General features: G+C 43.6%; 1 protein-coding gene across 1 annotated transcript in view; it reads left to right on the top strand.

Moving 5' to 3' along the window:
• LOC118121620 (contactin-associated protein-like 4) overlaps nucleotides 1–18,411 on the top strand; it is a 72,248-nt gene extending 53,837 nt beyond the window's left edge. Inside the window, exons 15-24 of the mRNA XM_035177654.2 lie at nucleotides 202–329; nucleotides 1,029–1,199; nucleotides 3,665–3,883; nucleotides 6,653–6,892; nucleotides 8,970–9,212; nucleotides 11,125–11,258; nucleotides 11,748–11,835; nucleotides 15,090–15,305; nucleotides 16,000–16,071; nucleotides 17,614–18,411. Coding sequence (XP_035033545.2) covers nucleotides 202–329; nucleotides 1,029–1,199; nucleotides 3,665–3,883; nucleotides 6,653–6,892; nucleotides 8,970–9,212; nucleotides 11,125–11,258; nucleotides 11,748–11,835; nucleotides 15,090–15,305; nucleotides 16,000–16,071; nucleotides 17,614–17,810 — 1,708 coding nt within the window. The 3' untranslated portion in view covers nucleotides 17,811–18,411. The remainder of the gene's footprint in view (nucleotides 1–201; nucleotides 330–1,028; nucleotides 1,200–3,664; nucleotides 3,884–6,652; nucleotides 6,893–8,969; nucleotides 9,213–11,124; nucleotides 11,259–11,747; nucleotides 11,836–15,089; nucleotides 15,306–15,999; nucleotides 16,072–17,613) is intronic.
• Nucleotides 18,412–19,043: the final 632 nt, after the last annotated feature.

The raw sequence follows: 19,043 nt of genomic DNA, 5'->3' as shown, positions 1-19,043 counted from the left end.
CCCCTTTTTTCTTTCTCCTTCATGTCATTCTCCTTTTCCTCCTCTTTCCTCTTCTCGACATCTTTTCTCATCACCCCCCTTCCTCACTCTTGACTTTTTTCCTCTTCTTTCCTCCTCCTACTGTTTGTCTCTTCTCTTTGATCTCCTCCTTCTTCGTCACCTAATTTGTTTCCCCTCCTCCTCCTCCTCCTCTACTTCCAGGGCCAACGACTCAGGCCTCCTCACCCATAAGGAGTCTCTTCCGGTGAGGTCTCTGGTGCTGGGTGACGTCCAGCGTCCTGGGTCGGAGGCCGCCTACAGGGTGGGACCGCTCCGTTGTCATGGAGACAGTGAGTCCATTTCCGTCAGGGCTCATTTGGTTACTTCTGTGAAATATCTTCAACCTTTCAGCAGCATTGGAGAAGTTTTATGTTATTTTTAATTGGTTGACAGTAAAAGGAAAATGTTCCTCAATATCGTATAGGCGACTTTTCAATAATTAAATATTAAAAAACACTCTATAGAAGCAATTAGTCCTCTGTTAATGTCTCTGTGATGTGTAAATGAGAAGTAATTAAGGATTTAATAGAGATATTAAAAACCAAGCAGAAATACGCCCAAACAAAGAAGTAGTTTAATGGAAAAATAGGCTGCAAATATATCTGCTAATTAGGAAATCAATAGCTGAAGTATGACTCCATTTATGCTCTGTAACAACAACGTATGATGAGAAGATATATAATGAACTCATCTAAGTGATAATTGCCTCTGATTTCCGTCTTCTGTTTAACGAGCAAATAAAAAAAGATAAATATATAAACTTCTTACAAAGTAAATCAACATAAATGAGACGACGCAGCTGGAGTTGTGCCTTTGTTCGTTTCTAATTAACTGAACAGTTGGTTCATTTGTTTACAACATGATTTTCATTATCCAGCCCATCACAACGAGCTGTGTTATAATAAGCTTTGTTCCGAGGTGATATATCACAGAACACAAAATAAAGAGGGACATACGTTAATTGTTTTTTTTTCTTGTTTGTCTGGCAGGGAACTTCTGGAACGCTGCGTTTTTCGACAGGGAGACGTCTTACCTGCACTTCCCCACCTTCCACGGCGAGCTGAACGCGGACGTCTCCTTCCTGTTTAAAACCACGTCCTCCTCTGGGGTCTTCCTGGAAAACCTGGGCATCAAGGACTTCATCCGCATCGAACTCAGCTGTGAGTGTGAATAGAGGATTACTCTCATTACCAGGTTTTGTGATTTGTTCTAAACAGCAGTGAGAGGGAGGACGTCCTACCAAGACTGAGTGGAGAAGTCCGCGGAGTGACTGTTTTCATACTTACTGACCCCTTCAAGTAATTACGGATAGTAAAAGCCCAGAAAATGTATTTTACACAATATGGGCCCTTTAGTATTATTTCCACCCTCCACTGAACCTTTAACCCTCTGGGCTTGAAGGACACCTCCGCATTTTCAAATCAATATTCCCTGATCTTTCCCTTAATATCCAAGCGATAATACAACCCACAGACATGGTTCGGACACTGCACGAATCCTGTTGTTTGTGTCAGGGTGGATGATTATTGGGTCAGTCACATATTATCCTCTGAGCCCATCGGCTATCGTCTGATGATGAATTCACCTCTGAGGGCAACAGCCAATAATTTGTGGCAGTGGATATCGAGGCCAGGACTCTGTCTTCTGTTCACCGTCCACTGTTCACAGTCTGACGAGTTTCCTCTGTCACGAGTCAGACGTTTCTCCACAGGAGCAGAGAACATTGTGGCTCAGCACTGTTTTCTTCCCAACCTCAATCTCTGACCTCAACCAAGTAATTTTTATCAAAACCAGACTTTCACTGACTCGAGCCAAACTCTTTTTTTGTACCTGAAACTAACCAAACCTTAAGACCATGTCATATCAGGAATCTTTTAATCTTTTACGTTTGCTTGTTTTGTGTCGATAGAAGAAATCTGCAGCATGAAGTCCAGAGTTAAAGATGTTCCCTTACTGGCCACACTCTTTGACAGATGAATTTTGTGGACTAAGGTGCAATATCTTTCTAATATCTGCCTTTGCCCCTCACACACAAACGTGGTTAGACATTAGGATGAAAGGTGTCCCTCCTAGTTGGCGTGGTTACGGTGGAAGGTGTCTCTTATCTCTGCTGGTGTTATGACAGCTGGTGTTGAGGTGACTCTGTATCGTTAAAAGTGCCGTCGACTTGACTGGAGCAAGGCCAGAGAGCAGCTGCTTTATTAACTTATTCCTCTGGGTCTTTCTCTCTGGGAGCGCCAGGGCAGTGCAGCTTTTCCCTCCACTGTCCGTGAGGGATTGTGTTTTCTTCACACACACATGTCGCTGACTTCATCTCTAAAGGTGGAGCGTAGGCACAGGGTGGTGAAGGATGAACAGACCCTATGTGGCCTCCAGCTCACCTCTCTTCGTTATATGTTAGGTTTTTTTTACCAGTGTAATCGCTGTGAAGGTTAATGACTAAAAGTCTAGATTAGGTTTGGAGTTTTTATCCATCTGGGGCATTTAACAGCATTTCTAGCAGCCCTATGTTTGTAAATCTGCGTGTGTGAATGGATGGTACTTAAAAAACCTTTACAATCTGTCCAGTAGATTGTCTCCGCCAGACGCCGAGATGCAGCAGCAGCCACTGCCATGTGATCTTATGGGGCAACTGCGACGGTCCACGAAATATCTACTAAACATTATTACACATTTACTATTTGGCCACTAGAGAGAAAGTTAGTCCTGAAGTTAACAGCAACTGGAATAAAAGTTGCTTGTGTGACGACGATGTGAAAGAAGAATGTGCAGCTGGCACACACACTCACACACATACACACTCACAAGCAAACACACACACACGCACATATGTTGCAGTCTTTCTTTCTTGCCCTGCTCTGGTCTCTGAATCATCTTAGATCTTTGTCCATCTGTCTGTCCATCCTGCCAACAGCTGGACGGGTGGGAGTGAGTCTCTTCACACTTCTCACAACATATGATGATGATGATGATGATGATGATGATGATGATGATGATGATGATGATGATGATGATGATGATGATGATGATGATGATGATGATGATGATGAAAGGACACAATGGGTTTATTGAAATATGGCGTCACTCTGGGACCAAACTGAAGAAATGTGCTTTTTCTTTAAATTTTCAGGCTGAAGAAGGACACATTTATATTTTTTAAATATTAACGTTTACAAAATGACGTTATTATGTAATCCCCCTGCGTTCCTCACAGAAATAACTCATCAGGCAGAGTCTTCATACGTCTGTTGTCTCAAACTGGAATCCGCACACATCACTGGGAGCAGATCAGAAAACATGACGGAGAGTCAACACGATTACACACAGTGCCGTGATGGTTTGTTTAAAGTCTGTTTGTCTCCGTGTAGAGACGGAGCTGTGGCACCTTTTGGAAGTGACACGGCAGATTTACAGTGTCTCGCTCGTCAGAGGACACAATTATCTCAAAGTGTCAGGTCAGGTTTGTTATTCAGTCAGTTGCAATTCAACAGGAACAAGTCAAGCTCTCTCTGCTGGTGTGACAGTGACACCCAGTCGTCCAAACCGCCGCACAGCCCGAGGCTAACCATCCCTTTTGTGTTCCCCCCCCCCTTTATCTCATTATCTCCATCCTCTGCCTCCACAGCCTCCTCCGAGGTCGTCTTCTCCTTCGACGTTGGCAACGGTCCACTGGAGGTGCGAGTGAAGACGAGCGTCCCGCTGCACGACGACCGGTGGCACAGCGTGCGAGCCGAGCGAAACGTGAAGGAGGCGTCACTTCGGGTCGACGGGTTCCCGGCCGCCACGCAGGAGGCTCCCGCCGACGGGCACATCCATCTGCAGCTGAACAGTCAGTTATTCATAGGTGAGGAGCAGGAGTGTGAAATTGTGTGTGTTTCCAAAGTGCCTCGAAATGTACAGTAGTCAGGGTTTGTTTAAGGTTATGGTGAAAATAAAGATTCATCATGCTGTTGAGAGAGTAATGATGGACGATGCATCGCCACTTGAAGTGGACACGTCCCGGATACGGGCGTCGCCATCTTGCGCTTTAATGTCATTTGGAGTCTGTGCAGTAGAGTTCGTGGTGTGGAGGGTTGAGGTTCTGCACATGCACATGCTCGACCAGTTGCAAGTCAGTCTCAACTCACCATCATTATGTCTCACCCCATACCATCAATTTACTAATATAATACTAGAACCAAACAGAAAAAACAGCATTTAAACATACATCACTACCTAAAATGACAGAAACCATCTTTGAGAATATGTTATTTGATCCCATTAACCCATTTACTAACATGGAGTACGTCTTTCTATCAACATCAGTTCAAACTCACTCACTTTCACTCCATCTCTTCCACAGATTCTCATAATTATCTTTAACTGCTCGGCGCCTCATCCGTCAAACTGTATTTGAGCAGATTGAAAATCCGACTTTTATTATGAGGCTTTGTCCTTCTGCAAATATTACGGACGTCTGTTCGTTTGCAAACACACATTGAAGAGGAAAAACAGACGTCAACAAACAAATAATAATGGTAGTGGAGAGAGGGAGGTGGGCATTGGATTGGCCGGTTGTGTTAAGCTAATAATCCTTCTTGAAGGGCTTTAAGGAAGTGTTCTCCTTATATGGGCAGGACTGTCCTGGTATTTGCCGGCGATGCAGAGGGATTTAAATGTTCGCATGAAAATATGATGGGATTTTGAAATAGACCGCAGGAAGGGGGGGTGTTTTTGTTTGCAAAAAAAACATTATTTATACCAAAGCCATATGCACGTGGATTCCTCTAAACTTGTTTTAGGGAATGAGGAGTCATATGCTCCAGAAAATCTGTTAATTAACCATAATATTGCCTCAGGTTAAATTCTATGACACGATTCTGGTTCATATTAATTTATAGCTATTGGAAGGCATTGATTTTGCATGCACACCGTGACACACATCCCAGTACAAGCTAATAATACCAGAAAAAATGATTTAATTCACTGCACCGCTAAAAGGCTCCTGGCAACTTTCAACCTGGACTTTATTCTTGCATGTTACTCGATGCATTCATTGACTTTGTGAGTCCATCAATGCAACAACGTTTCCGTGGGTCTCTTGTATGACGTACGCTTTAATGAGTGAATTTCTAAGCATTTTAAAAAGGTCTACGTGAATTTCAACCACATTTTGCAAATGTTTATTTTCCTCACTTGGAGGAATCAGTGTCGGAACATCAGTCTAATGATCTGGTGTCACTACACCCCCGCTCGTAATGTGTTGTGAGTGTTTGATAGCTGTTGCTGCAGAAGCCAACTAGAGTCTCACAGAGGTTAGTGATTTTGTTGTATGATGAGCTGTTGTTTTCCAGACTCAAGCTGTGAGAGTAATACCCGGCCACTTCCAGTCCGCCAGAACAATAACAACTGCCATGCGTGGATACAGAACAAGATGTTGAGCTCGCAGCGTAATGAGAAATGTCATTTTTAGAGTCTGAACCCTGTGAGCAGTGTGAGGTTGCTGTAATGGAGGGTTAAATGTCAGGTGAGTGGAGGGAGAGATTCTCACTCTGGTCTGGATGAACGTCAGACACCACGTGGTTAATGAGCCTCCACACACTTAGTCCTTCAGCAGCCTGCAGAGACACAGGCTGTGTCGGTGTCTCTGCAGCAGAGTCACGGGCTTGTTGTGCTGCAGTGGCAACATGTGACCGACGATTCAGACTTTACTGCCGAGCAGACAAACAATTACAGATTTACAGTCGTGCAGAGACACAATGGGAATCTGTTTAGAGGCAGGTAAATATGGTTTGATTATGTGAGTTAATTTTTGAGCTACTCTTCCTCCTTTAGTATAAACTACGCCTATCATTTAGATCAGTACAATAGGCTTAGGATTAGACACGTTGATTTGGTTTAATTAGCACATAGCTGAAACCTTTTCAAATTATTATTTAATCAGCTCTGTGAGAAAAGCCTTGTAAACGGGACTAAAAGAGAGTGATCTGAAAAACTCTGAAGAAACAGGTGTGGAAGTAAATACTTTATCAAAAGCCAAGAATATAAGGTTTGAGGCAAAATTCATAAAACAAAGGCAAAGACCAAAACACGATCATAATCAAATCCGACAGGTAAAGAACATAATGCAAGAAAATCTGACAATCTGGCAGAGATCAAGCGGAAACTTAATCGTACATGATGTATACAGTATAAATACTGTGGAGCAGGAGTGTTTCAAGGAGCTTTGGGGGCCCCGGGCAAGAGGGACCCCAACCCCCATAGAAACACACCATTCCAATCTTTAAACGCTTCTTTTCTTACTATTTATTATCCAAATTATAAACAAAGGCCATAGTGTGAAAACAGATAAATAGTAGTAAAGTTGAAGAGCAAACCTCCACCACCATCTGAGGCACATCACACACACATTTAGACGTTTTAGTCGTCAACCAAACTGATGAAATAATAAAGCTCTGACCATAGTGATGTTGCAGTCTCCTGTTTATAGCTTAGCGCAGAATTTAAGCAGGATCTCTCAAAGAAAACGTTACCAACCGTTACGTCTAACCATTGTGTCTCTGTGTCAGTCACATCTGGCATCACTGACTGTGAACAGAGCCTGTGAGTGTACGTTCTTTGTTCTTGTTGACAGGAGGCACTGCGTCCAGACAGAAAGGTTTCCGCGGCTGCATCCGCTCTCTGCAGCTGAACGGCGTCACCCTGGACCTGGAGGAGAGGGCGAAGATCACCCCCGGGGTCCGGCCCGGCTGCCCGGGTCACTGCAGCAGCTACGGCTCTCTCTGCCAGAACCGGGGTCGCTGTGTGGAGAGAACCAACGGTTTCTCTTGTGACTGCGGTCCGTCCGCCTTCACTGGAGCCTTCTGCCATAAAGGTGCCGCAGCCTCTTCTGCTACGCGATGCATTTCACTGTCTGTCTGTTCCATCCAGAGTTTCTCCAAATTAAGAAGAGGAGGTTTCTTTGTGAGTCTGATATGCCAGTCACAGGCAGTGGTGCATTAGTCAGACTCTCTCAGGGGGACAACTAACAACACACCCACTGTAATGGTGCAGGATCGCTGCTTCCAGACGAGCCCTGAACTACAGATATTCTCCTGAATATTCTGGAGGGGCTGTATGTGAGAACCCAAATGTCTGGGTCATTCATCCAGGACAATTTCCACAACTTTTCCTGCTTGGCCTCTACCAACATGTCAATGTCTGATTGAGCCAATGGGAGAATACAGTTATTTGTAATTTCTTGAAAAGTCACAGCGAGCCAGAAGGCGTGTTGAGGACCTTTATAATAAATGAATGAATATAACTTTATTTTCCAACACGGCTCACCAGTGCAACATAAAATCAGACAAACAGATGGAAGGACAATACATTAAAATTGAAATAGCAGTTCAGTGTCTGTGGGTTGAAGCCGGTCTCCAGGTGCGGTATACTAAAACAATTTGGCTGAATTATTACATCAGGTCCTGCCTCCTGCTCGGACTCCATCCCTCGCCTGAATGTACCAGACCTGAATGTACCAGACCTGTTCCTGTTCCTGTGAACACGTCTTTGTTCCTCATATGTGAAAGCCAAACTCGAGAAAATGTCCGAGTCAGAAAACCTCATTCAGAAGGAGAGTTTGTAAAAGGAGCATCTGGAGCTGCTGCAGCGGACAAAGTGACGCTTTTTCCAAAGTGTCCGTTTGTCTCGAAGAACCGTTGCAAAGTGGATAAGTGATATTGTACAAGCACGATATGGAAAGTGCAGCTGGAGAGGGGGAAGCGCTGTGTCTTTTCTTACTTTGCAAGAACAAAAAGCTGCTATCTGTTGAGCTTCTGGTGCGTTTTAGGAAACTCCAGGCGGTTAGTGAGAGGTTCCAGGACATGAATAGAGAATAAAAAGCAGCTGGACATATTTGGTTCACTGTTTATTGTGGAACCAGCTGCGGTGTCTGACATCCTCCGATGCAAAATCGATGAGCTGCAGAGCGACAACAAGCTCAGAGCTGAGTGCAACAACCTCCCTCTGCTCCAGTTCTCTGTGTCCTGAAGATGTTCCCACTCTGAGGAGACAGGCATTCGACTTTTCATCAGTTCAGGACGTTTCCTTCCTCCATGTTTTCTTGTTTTTTGCAACATGCTGAGTGAACTACTGTCGTGCACGAACAATCCCAGAGGATCCACTGCTTCAGAAACACTCACCAACAGTCACGCCACAGTCAAACTCACTGACTTCCCTTTTCTCTGCACACGGCACCACCCTTTGTTTCATATGAGCATTAACTGAAGCTCCTGGTCTGTATCTGTCTGATGAAGCATGACTGGCTAATCAAATTACTGCATGTGTTCCTAATAAAGTGTCTTTTAGTGATGGTACGAGAGTATTAAACAAACCACTCAGACAAGACGAGGGAATTACTTTCATGTAGATCCACCAGATTAAACTAATCTCTTTTGTTCTCCAGTCTAAAGACATCACAGAGTTAAAGGGACATATTGAGACTAATTGTGATTTGTGAATATGGGCTATGCAAATATAATTTGATTGATGCCATGACACAGAAGATAAAAAGAAAGTGAAATACTAACAACTATAGCTGTTTCCCAGTCGTCCTCTGTCTCATAAAAAAATGATTTGTACACAACTAATCAGCAGAAACAAATTGAAAAGAAATGTAACATCACCCAGTTTTCTCTCAACATGTCAAATCGAAAAATGTGGCATATCTGATATCTATCAATGCAATTTGGTGCAGTTTGATTGAATTTAAGGAGACACAGTACTGAGAGACATTATTGGTCCCTAATCGTGTCTAAAGCAGAGTTGTTGCCTGAAAACCTGAGTCGTCACCTTCACACGCAGGATAAAAGCTCCACTTTCTTCTCTAGAAAATCCTCGACCAGTAATTCCAATTAGTGCAATGATTCCATTTTCTCTTTCCTGCCTGACTCTCAAACTTTTCCACCTTCCAGAGGTTTCTGCCAGCTTCACGTCCTCGATGTCCATCACCTACATCCTCAAGGAGCCGTACGAGCTGAGCAGCAGCAACAGCAGCAACAGCAGCAGCAGCGCTCCGTCTCCGTCCATCTTCTCCGACATGACGCCGAGAGGAGAAAACATCTCTCTGAGCTTCAGGACCCTACAGAGTCCGGCTCTGCTGCTCTACGTCCACTCCTTCCACAAAGAATACCTGGCGCTGCTGATCAACGAACACGGTGAGAACACGCGAGTAGATTTCTTTTACTAAATTTCATTCTGCAGCTCTTGTTCGTATCTTATCGTCCCTGCAATTACTTCTCCTGATCTGCTCGTCCCTCTGGGATCAGCGTGTCATGCTCTGTCGACTGCTTCCTCCAGTGGTTAGGCCCAGTGGAGCTGCACGGAAAACATTTGTTTCACTCGTTATTAAGTGAGAATTCTTTTCAGCATTTTTCCGCCGTGTTCCTTGCCATTGTGACTATTAATTGTGTTCACTGGTTTCACTGTAGAGCTTCACATAGCTCCAGGTGGCAGGGAGCGACTCCAGCACTCTGTTGTTGCATAACAGGATTAGCAGTTATCCAGTGTGTGCAACTTGTAAATATACTGTAGCTGAACAACGGGTTATTTATAACGAGAGTTGAGGGAGATTTCATTTGTAGTTTTTAACAAAAATCTGTCATCATTGAAGGCACAACTACCAACTGGCTTGTTCTGTGTCGATGCTCAGGAATCTACTTCAGAATTGTTCCACGTCATTAGTGAGTCGTCCTCAAACACTTCTCCAATATACTTTCATATTGTTACTGTCTGCAGAGCTTTTGATAAACAGACAACAAACTTTGTGTTCATCCTACCTGGTTTAATGAAGCTGTTGTGCAACCTTCATCAAACGAATTCTGTTTTTTTATAGTCATTGCACGTCGGCTGTTTTTCGTAAGTCTGTTGAGCAATCGACACAATCCTCAGACCGCAGTTCACAACTTTTCAAAATAAAGCCTGATTAGATGGAACACTTCTCGTAATATGCATTGATCCACAGACAGAGATTTTGTGGAATGAGCATAGAGTAAAATCTTGAATTTAGAAGTAACTGTTTTAATGACGGAGGAAAAGCTCAGGGACGGCAGGTTTTGAGTAACCGATGAATTCATCATCAGGTATCTGCTCTCTCGCTGACGTATCTAATTAAATCCCAGAGAGAGGTTCCACTCGGTCGCTTCAACAAGGCTTTTCTCATGTTTCTCTCTTTTTGCTGCTGCAGTAACAAAAGCCTCAGCTGCTGCACACAGACTCATTTCAGTACCTCAGTGTCTCCGTTGAGCCTGAACCACCCGCTGCCCTCTCCACCGCTGCTTTCATCTTCATCCAGATCGGCTCTTTTCATAGAAATAAAGTCAGTTATTAATTACAAAAGGTATTCATTATTATCTTATCTGTTTTCCTATCATTTCTGCTCATCTGTAAAATCTGCAGATTCAAGTTATCTCAGCTGTGGCATTTGGGAAGTTTAACACAGTGTTATTCATAGAGATAAAATATCCTTCCAAGCGATGTTAAACGGTTTTTAGTGTTTTAATTTGGCAGCTGGTATTTTGGGGCACGCTCACATATCTGCATGAAATGTTATTTGTTCTGTGAAGAAGTGCAAAATGAATGTGTCAAATGGATTCGCTCAGATCAGATCAGATCAGATCAGATTGATATTCAGCTTTTTTTACCGTCTACTATCGGGGACGAGACATCTCACACAAGTGCAATCATTGAAAATAGGAATGCAAGACTTTTGTGGTTGTATTTCCGCTGTGTGGTTTTTTGTAGTTGTGTTGTGACTTTTGCATTCCTGTTGTGTTAATGCACTTGTGTGAGAAGTCTCAGTCGCCATAGTTTACAGCATTTTACATTTACAAGTTATTTGTAAAACATATTTTAAATGTGAAGGAAACGTAAATGCTTTCGTGGGCTCTGTGTGTGTAAAACAAATTAGTCCACAGGGACAAATAAAGCTCGATCTACTCGACCTCACAGTATAATAACAGTGCAATAGATGTTAAATAATAGAATGGCTCCTCAGGTTTACGACTTCTCACGAGCGTGGACATTTTGAAATGAAGCTCTTGTCTTTGTGCTTGTTGTCGTCTTGTGAAGATGAGCTGGAGCTGAGGTACAAGCTGCACGGCAGCAGAGATGTGGAGGTGTTGGGCAGCAGAGTTGTGAACCTGGCTGATGGACGTCTGCACACAGTGACCATCGGGAGACTGGCAGACGCTGTGTCTGTGCAGGTGAACGCACACATCAGATGATTCGCACTGTGTCACACTGATCAGCACAAGCAGGGACATTTTCGGAAACTATGACAAAAAGAGTGGGAATAAATGTTTTACCACCAACTTTTCAGGTTACATTGTCAAATAAAGCCACTTGAGACTAAGAAAGGAATCTATTGGGAGGTACAACATGTTGTACCTCTTAGTTTCATTCTCCCACTGAATGAAAGTGGAAACACATTCAGGACCGGTTGTGATCAGATTTTTACATCAGGTCCGAACAGGGCCCCTCCTCTACCTGGACTCCTCTGCTCAGTTAATCTGAACCACAGCATCTCACACGTTCATGGTATTTGTTGATTTGAGGCTGAATCCTTTTTTAAATATGTGCATTGAAGACAAGATTCTGTTTAAATAAAGATCTCAACAGTTTGTCTCTGTCAGTCTTTGCTGTCCACCTGCTGACCTCCACATTTACAGATATGAAATACACTCTTCTTTCAGATTGACCAGAACGCCAGGGAGGACTTCAACTTGTCGTCTGACGCGGAATTCAACAGCATCAGGTCGCTCATCCTGGGAAGAGTCCAGGGTAAGAGAGGCTCCGACTCCAGCACTTAGACAGACTCATGTGAATAAGAGGATGGAGACGTTTGGCCTCATGTGACAAACCACAGCTTCTGGAGCGTTTCTGCTGTTTAATGCTCGTCACGTTGAGTGGATCACAGTACGTTACAGTGGAGATGGGAAATAAGAACAACACTAGAACAGACTAAAGGTGGAGGCAACCACTTAAGTCGCAGTTATGAGGCATTAGATGCATTTACAGCCGTGTTTTGTTTCTTTCGCTAATGCAAGAGTTCAGGCAGCGAAGTAAATGTCGGCGAACTTTTATCTGTGTTACGGAAGCGGTGAGTAATACAGTCTTTATATAAGTCTGTGTGGCTCAGCGCGGCTCCAGGCTGCTGTAATGGTAATAACTGGAGAAAAGCTCCTTCACTTTGTATGGTAATGAGGAGAGATTGAAAAGAACAAATTACTCAGAAGATTGAAGTCAGCACCCTGCGATTCAGCATAACAACCAATGAGTCTCAGCCGCAGAGCGCGGGGTCAAACTAAACCAGGAAGTCAGACGGTGCGACTCAACCTTCGTCTGCACGGCGGAACGCTGGGCTTCACTCACGCTGATGCTCACAGCTTCTTGTTAGAGAGGGAGGACTGTGTGGGGACGGCGTTTTCCTATCTGGATATTAACCGCCCAGGTCCCAGTTCCCTTAAATTCTGCAGCAAAGCCGTCATGTTCAATCAGACATCGTTCCACATCTATTAAAGATCAATATGAACTGTTGATTTGCTTCTGCATCAACGTTTTCTCAGCTTCACTTTGGTTATAGTAACAGGTTTGTAACCATACAACAGCCGAAACAATCCTATCCACTATGAAACCACATTTAAACTCAGATTTCTGTTTGGATCTGCACCACTTTACAAACACTCATCGATATCAGGCCCTAAATGTGCTGGAGTATTTACTTCTTAACCCGTGGATACGTCTCCGGGAAATCCTAAAATGTCACCATTAGCACCATCGTCATTCTTTCTCGTTCCATGTCCCGTCCTTCCATCAAGTTTTGTGGAAAAACCATTCAGTGGTTTTTTTTGAGTAATCCTGCTGACAAACAAACAAACCAACAAATAAATGGACAGAGGTGAAAACTAAACAGAGGTTAATATGTGGGGCTGAGATTGGGTTCGGGTATCAAATGAGTTTCTCCATTAAAAACTACTTGAAATTTGAGAAAGGAGCAGGGATGTGATGATAATAAATCGCACTGAGTTACAGTTACTGTATAATTGATCAGCCCTGACCCTGTTCTCACTGTAGATAACTAACGTGGAGGCTTTGATTTATCGTCCAGTATCAGATTGCACCCACTGATACCCCCCCCTCCCTCCTGTGATGCTAGACACTTGCTTTAATTATGTCCCCACAGTAACTGTAACCAAAATTGTATTTGTACAACACCAACTACCAACATACATCATCTCAAGGTTCTCGACACGCCGTAGCAAGGTCAAGTTATTATAGAGAAACACAACAGTTCCCACAACGAGCTGCACTTTGCCGACTGTGCAGAGAAAAACTTTAAACAGGAGGGAAACATGGAGCAGAACCGGAGTCAGTGGGCGTCTGCTTCCAGCGGCTGTTGATTCCTTCATTCAGTTTGTGATGTAGCATAGAGCAGCGGAGGACTTCAGATGGTGTGAAGTGTGAAGGTTCTCACTTGTCTCAGGTTTCAGGATTTAGGAACCAGAAAACTATCAGCTTTATTTAACGTTAAAAAAAAAAAGTTCTTCCCTCCTGGTGAAGAAGAGAAATGAACAACTCTGTGCTTCTGCTTCCACTAAAATCAAGATGGTTGCATCTTTCTTACTTTCTGTCTCTTGCACTGCGTCAGTGAATTTTTTAAAAAGTTGAGTTCTGCTGTGCACGAGAAGCGTTGGGTTGTAGTGCGACCAGGAGGAGATCATTTCTGTGTGTATTGATTTTGTTGACTCTTCGCTGTATGTGTGTTTTCCCCGCCCACTCTTCTCACTGCCGGCTGTGCAGTTGCTCCATAGTTTGGCCTTTTGGCTTCAGGATTCTTTACCGTAACTCGTCATCAAGTTTTGACCATGAAAAATTTGAAATGTCTCCTGCTCTCCGCCGTGCACATGTGAGAAACGGACATAAATGGCTGCTGGGGCTGTTTGCTCCGGCGAAGCCCCCCCGCTGCTCTTTTATTGATGACCCGGGTCGTGTTCGTATGTGACCCGGCCTTCCCTCGGAGCCACGGGATCCAGGCAGTCGGATCAGTATCCGAATCGGAGAGAGGCTGCAAGATAGTTGATATACTGTCACTCCCTGGCAGCCCTGTCATCCATCAGCCTAACTAATGGACCAGGAGAGAACGGAGAGACTGAGACAGGGAGAGAGGGAGGAGAAGAGGGGGGCAGCAGCTCTTCAGTTCTTAGATACAAGGCCAGTGGTGCCAGGGTTTGACTGTTGTGGTGAAGTTTTTTAAGGAGGTTTCATAACAATGACAGAAATTTTGCAGCAATACCCCATTTTATTTTTATAATTCTATATGATCTTATAGGCTAAATTATTCTCAAACGGACCATTCTGCAAAACAAAGTGCTTTTACGTTGAGTAATTTGATTTGATGTTCATACACCTTTACTTGGATAAATAATTTACACCCGGTTGTGTTGCTACTTTTAATTAAGTAAAATAATTAACTAACCACCGGTGACATGCATGACGGGTGAAGCACATTTGTTTTTCATTCAAATTAAAAACTGCTTTGATTTAGTATAAAATCAAACGCGGAGCTAAAGAGAAAGAAATAAAAAAGCCACAGCTCTAACCTCGGTTCTGTTTGTGTCCCGTCTCAATCTTGTAGGTTATATACTCACACATGTCGTGAGATGTTTAATTCAAAGTGAAGTTATTTCCTGCTGCCCAGAGAATCACATTCAATCTAAAACTCAATCTCAGCCCGACGCTCCACACGGCTGACAAACAGACACTGTGCTGTGTCTCTCTGGTGATAACTCAGGTGACTGACGATGATGGGATCTGTTATCACACTGTTCTTAAGGAGTAAGTGTAGTTCACACTGACATTTACAGTCACTGAGGGTTTTATTCAGCACCCGGCGTCACAGTTAGTGATGCTGTGAGGCCCGCTGGGTTAGTACATGTACACAAAGACCTTGTAACCTTGTGTTTCGGTGCAGGATCAGAAATCTGTGTACAACCAAACTACTTCATTATCTTACTTTATCACTACTTTGTCCACAGAGTCTGATGAGCTGGACGCGGAGCTGGCTGAGGTGGCCGCCCTCGGCTTCACCGGCTGTCTGTCAGCGGTTCGCTTTAACTCCGTCAGTCCCCTGAAAGCCGCTCTGCTGCATCCTGACGGGGACGCCGTCGTCACCGGGCCGCTGGTCCAGTCCAGCTGTGGATCCTCCTCCCCAGCCAAGTCCTACACGGCAGAAACCACACACTCCCTGTCAGGTACGAGGAGCAGACTCCCCCGCTCCTCTCACTCATCTGTTATGTCTGTAATATTATTCTTAGCGACGTTCACTTCTCTGTTTTTATTGGCTCGTTAAACATCCTCCTCGATCAGCAGCGAGAGTGATGGAACGACCGAAGATGAGATTAGTCAGACAAGTGCTTTCAACAGGTCTGTGCTGACTGATGGTTCCCACAGCGACTCCACCTTCCTCCTCATCCGTCCTTTCACTCCTCCTCCTCATCTTTCTTCTCTTCTTTGCCTCAGCGCTGGTGAACACCTGTAACCTGAGGCATCCTGTCTCTGTTCTGTATGTCCCACTCTGACCCAACATCTCAGAGACACTGTGGGGGACTTTCTTCAAATTTGACAGAAACTTTGGACTCAAGGAATAACAGACTTTGGTAGAAAGGTCAAAGGTCAAGATTAAAAAAAATCCTTTCTCCTTCTCAGTATAGCAATTTTTGGGGGGGCATAACTCAAGAATTCATAATTATTCATCATATTTTAATTAGAATTATTGTTATTATATAATAATCTTTATTACATTTTCTAAGTCTGTGGTTCGGACAGATATTTACCGCAACTTGTCGGAGACCCACAACCAGAGGGCAACGATTCTATCTCATAGTTTTATGTGACTTCTTGCTTTTCACTTTTTCTCGTCTGTCTCTCTCTCTTTCTTCCTCACAGATCAACCTGGTTCAGTGGATCCAGGTCAACCTTTAGTCAACGCTATCAGGAGTGACTCGGCTCTAATTGGAGGTGAGGCTGTGGGGAGAATAAAAACAATTCATTAAATATCAGTAAACATAAGGGAAAAGAGAGGAGAGAAGAGAGAGAGAGAGAGACCGCAAACAGTCATAATTAATTAAAAGTAATTGATTAACATAGATATATGGATTCAATCCCACGACTAATGAAACCTATGATGGAAAATGTGCACACACACACACACACACACACACACACACACAGTGAGGAAGTTTAACACAAACTTATTTCTTCAGCTTTCACTCAGGAGCAACAATCGACATCAATATCGACTGATGAGAACATTTTCATTATAATAACACCTTTTCCCAGAACCTAAATTTGTGGCATAATTAACAAAGGCTGCATCCGAAGTGCGTGACTCTGTTTATAGCTGGAACAGAACTTTGGAAAGATGCTCTCTAACTTTTCCAGACAAAGGGGAGGTGAACCGGTTATTACACTGACTGTTTGTCGTGAGCTATTTCCGATTGAGATGGAAATGTCAGGAGAGACAAAACCCACATCGTCTGAGAACAATACACAAACAGACGTCAATGCTGAGCTGCAGCGTTTAGACTGTGTCACTCGCTGCAATAATTAACGCACAAAAAAAGAACCGAAATAGTCAGATTCAATCTTTCAATCCTTTTACATGCAAATGACTTTTCGATAAAGAGATTTAAACATTAACATCCAACTAAATTACACAGGGTGTGATCTGTGATACTGTTAGAAAAAGTTACCGCCTGTCTTTTAATGCTTAATGGTGTTTCTTGTGCAGTGGATGTTAATTCAGTTAAATGAGTAAGTTACGTTATAGTTACATAAAAATAACTGCAGGGTTGATATTAAAGGTTTTTCATCCTTTCTGTTTCATTCATCCATGTTTTCCCAGAGTTTGGATTTAGATATTTCGTCAGAGAAGCAGCGTTACAAGGATGGATGTTTAATTCATCCGTCAGCATCCGTCATGACAAAAGAAGCTTGTTCAAACACAGTGGCCGTGGACATTTTGTTTGCCCTGTGGTCAAAGGTCAAGGTCACAGTGACCTTACTGAACAATGCTTTTGTCTTGTGAATCCAATTTCAGGAACATCTGCGGGTTTTCCTTCAAATTTGCTCCAAACAATTGGAAGAACTGTTGGTTCAAGGTCACTGTGGCGTCATGTTCTTGTGAATGTAGAGAGATTCATTACATCTGGCACAAACGTTCACTTGGATATGAGGATGATGTGATTACTATTTGGAGGTCAAAGGTTGAGATCACTGTGACCTCACAAAACCCTTTTTTGCCTCCTGAACATCTTAAGAACTTCTGGAGAGAATCCTCTCAAATGTGGCACAAATGTTCAGTTACACTTTAAATGATTAGATTTAATTTCATGCTGTTATTAGAAATTAGCCAAAATGTCTCCTGGACCTAAAACACAGACAAAAAAGTGCCAGACGACGAAAGCCTGCAGAAACTCTCACTCGGACATTCGCATAACATTACTTCCTCCGGAGAAACTCTGAAAGCAGCTCATGTCTGTATCTCTGTCTTTTTTTCAGGGGTGATCGCCGTGGTGATATTTGTCGCCGTGTCTGCGTTGGCAATCGTGGTCAGATTCATCTGCAGCAGAAAAGAGACGTATCGAAACCAGGAGGTCAAAGCGGCGCAGCCCGACGACGGCCAGGAGCTCCCCTTCAGCAGCCCGGCGGACTCTCAGGGCGCCGCCAGTGAAAACCAGAAGGAGTATTTCATTTAGAAGCAGCCCTGACCTCCCACTGACCTCAGGGGACGGAGCGCCCAGTGCTTTACGAGACCCCCCGCCCAGAGCCCCTCAGTCACTGGAACCAGTGCATGAAGACGATGGGAAGTCAGAATCCACGACCTTATTCATTCCCCTTCGCTTTGTACATATTGTACACAAACTGGAAAAAGTGTTAAAAGTGGATTTTGAGTCATCGGTGGATGTAAATATTTACAAATATTTAAAAGTGTAAATGTTGATTCGTCCGGATTACAACACGATATTTCTCTTCCATACTGTAATGTTACAAATTATTTATTGAAAAGGAAAAAATTGGCAGAATAGACGTGACGATCAAAACACAACTTTGCTCCAGTCGAGCTTGACTTTTTGGACTTGATTTCTAAGCAGCACTTTTTTCTACGCGGATGATGTGAAGCTCCTGTGAAATCTGAGATGTCGGAGCCACATGTGTGAAATCGGGAGGAGACGGATTCGGCTGAGTGGACGGTTGACATGTGTCAAAGCACAGAGAACCGGAATCAGCTGAGATCCATCATTTCAACACCTGCTGTATATATGAATACAAAAATAAAAAGTCACTCTTAAAACTTTACTCCCACACTTTGTCTTTGAGTTGGTTCGGAAGCTTTTCTAAGTGACTGAGCAAAGGTTTTACAATGAGCTTACACAGATTTGTCTTCCTTTCTTCCTCTGTGCACCACCTGCCGAGAGGAGCCGACGCCAGGACTCTGCCAGGAGCTTCCACCAGCGGAGCTTTCAGCAGCTCGGGCTATAAAGCACCGACTGTCACCCTTTTCCCGCTCGGCAGACGTTTAATGTGTTTCCGCTGAAGCACTAATCTGTGTTTTTCTGACAGGTGGAATAAGAGATAATCACAACAGGAAATAGGAAGAATTGAAAAGGAGCTGACGGCGAGATATAAACGGTGCAATGAAAGCCAGCCATCCAGATATTAATGTCGGGTATTTGTTCTTCACTGTCTCCGCAGTGCGTTTGCATCGTGGGTGGGATTTAAAGGCAGGAGCAGGAGAAGAAGTGGAAAATGCAGTTTTCCATCTCAGTGTGGCGTCATGCGTCGTGATTTTACCTCATTACAGTCGAATTTAAGTATTTGTTCTCTGTGTCTCTCACACACGATGATGATTTACGGTTCAGGAGAGAATTGACAGTCGCTCTTCTAAATATCTGCTGTCTGGTAAATTCCTGTGGTGCACATATAGAAAT

Source organism: Hippoglossus stenolepis, chromosome 14 (genome assembly GCF_022539355.2).
Source record: "Hippoglossus stenolepis isolate QCI-W04-F060 chromosome 14, HSTE1.2, whole genome shotgun sequence".
In the NCBI taxonomy this organism is placed as follows: Eukaryota; Metazoa; Chordata; class Actinopteri; order Pleuronectiformes; family Pleuronectidae; genus Hippoglossus; species Hippoglossus stenolepis.
This window is presented reverse-complemented; position numbering and strand designations above follow the sequence as displayed.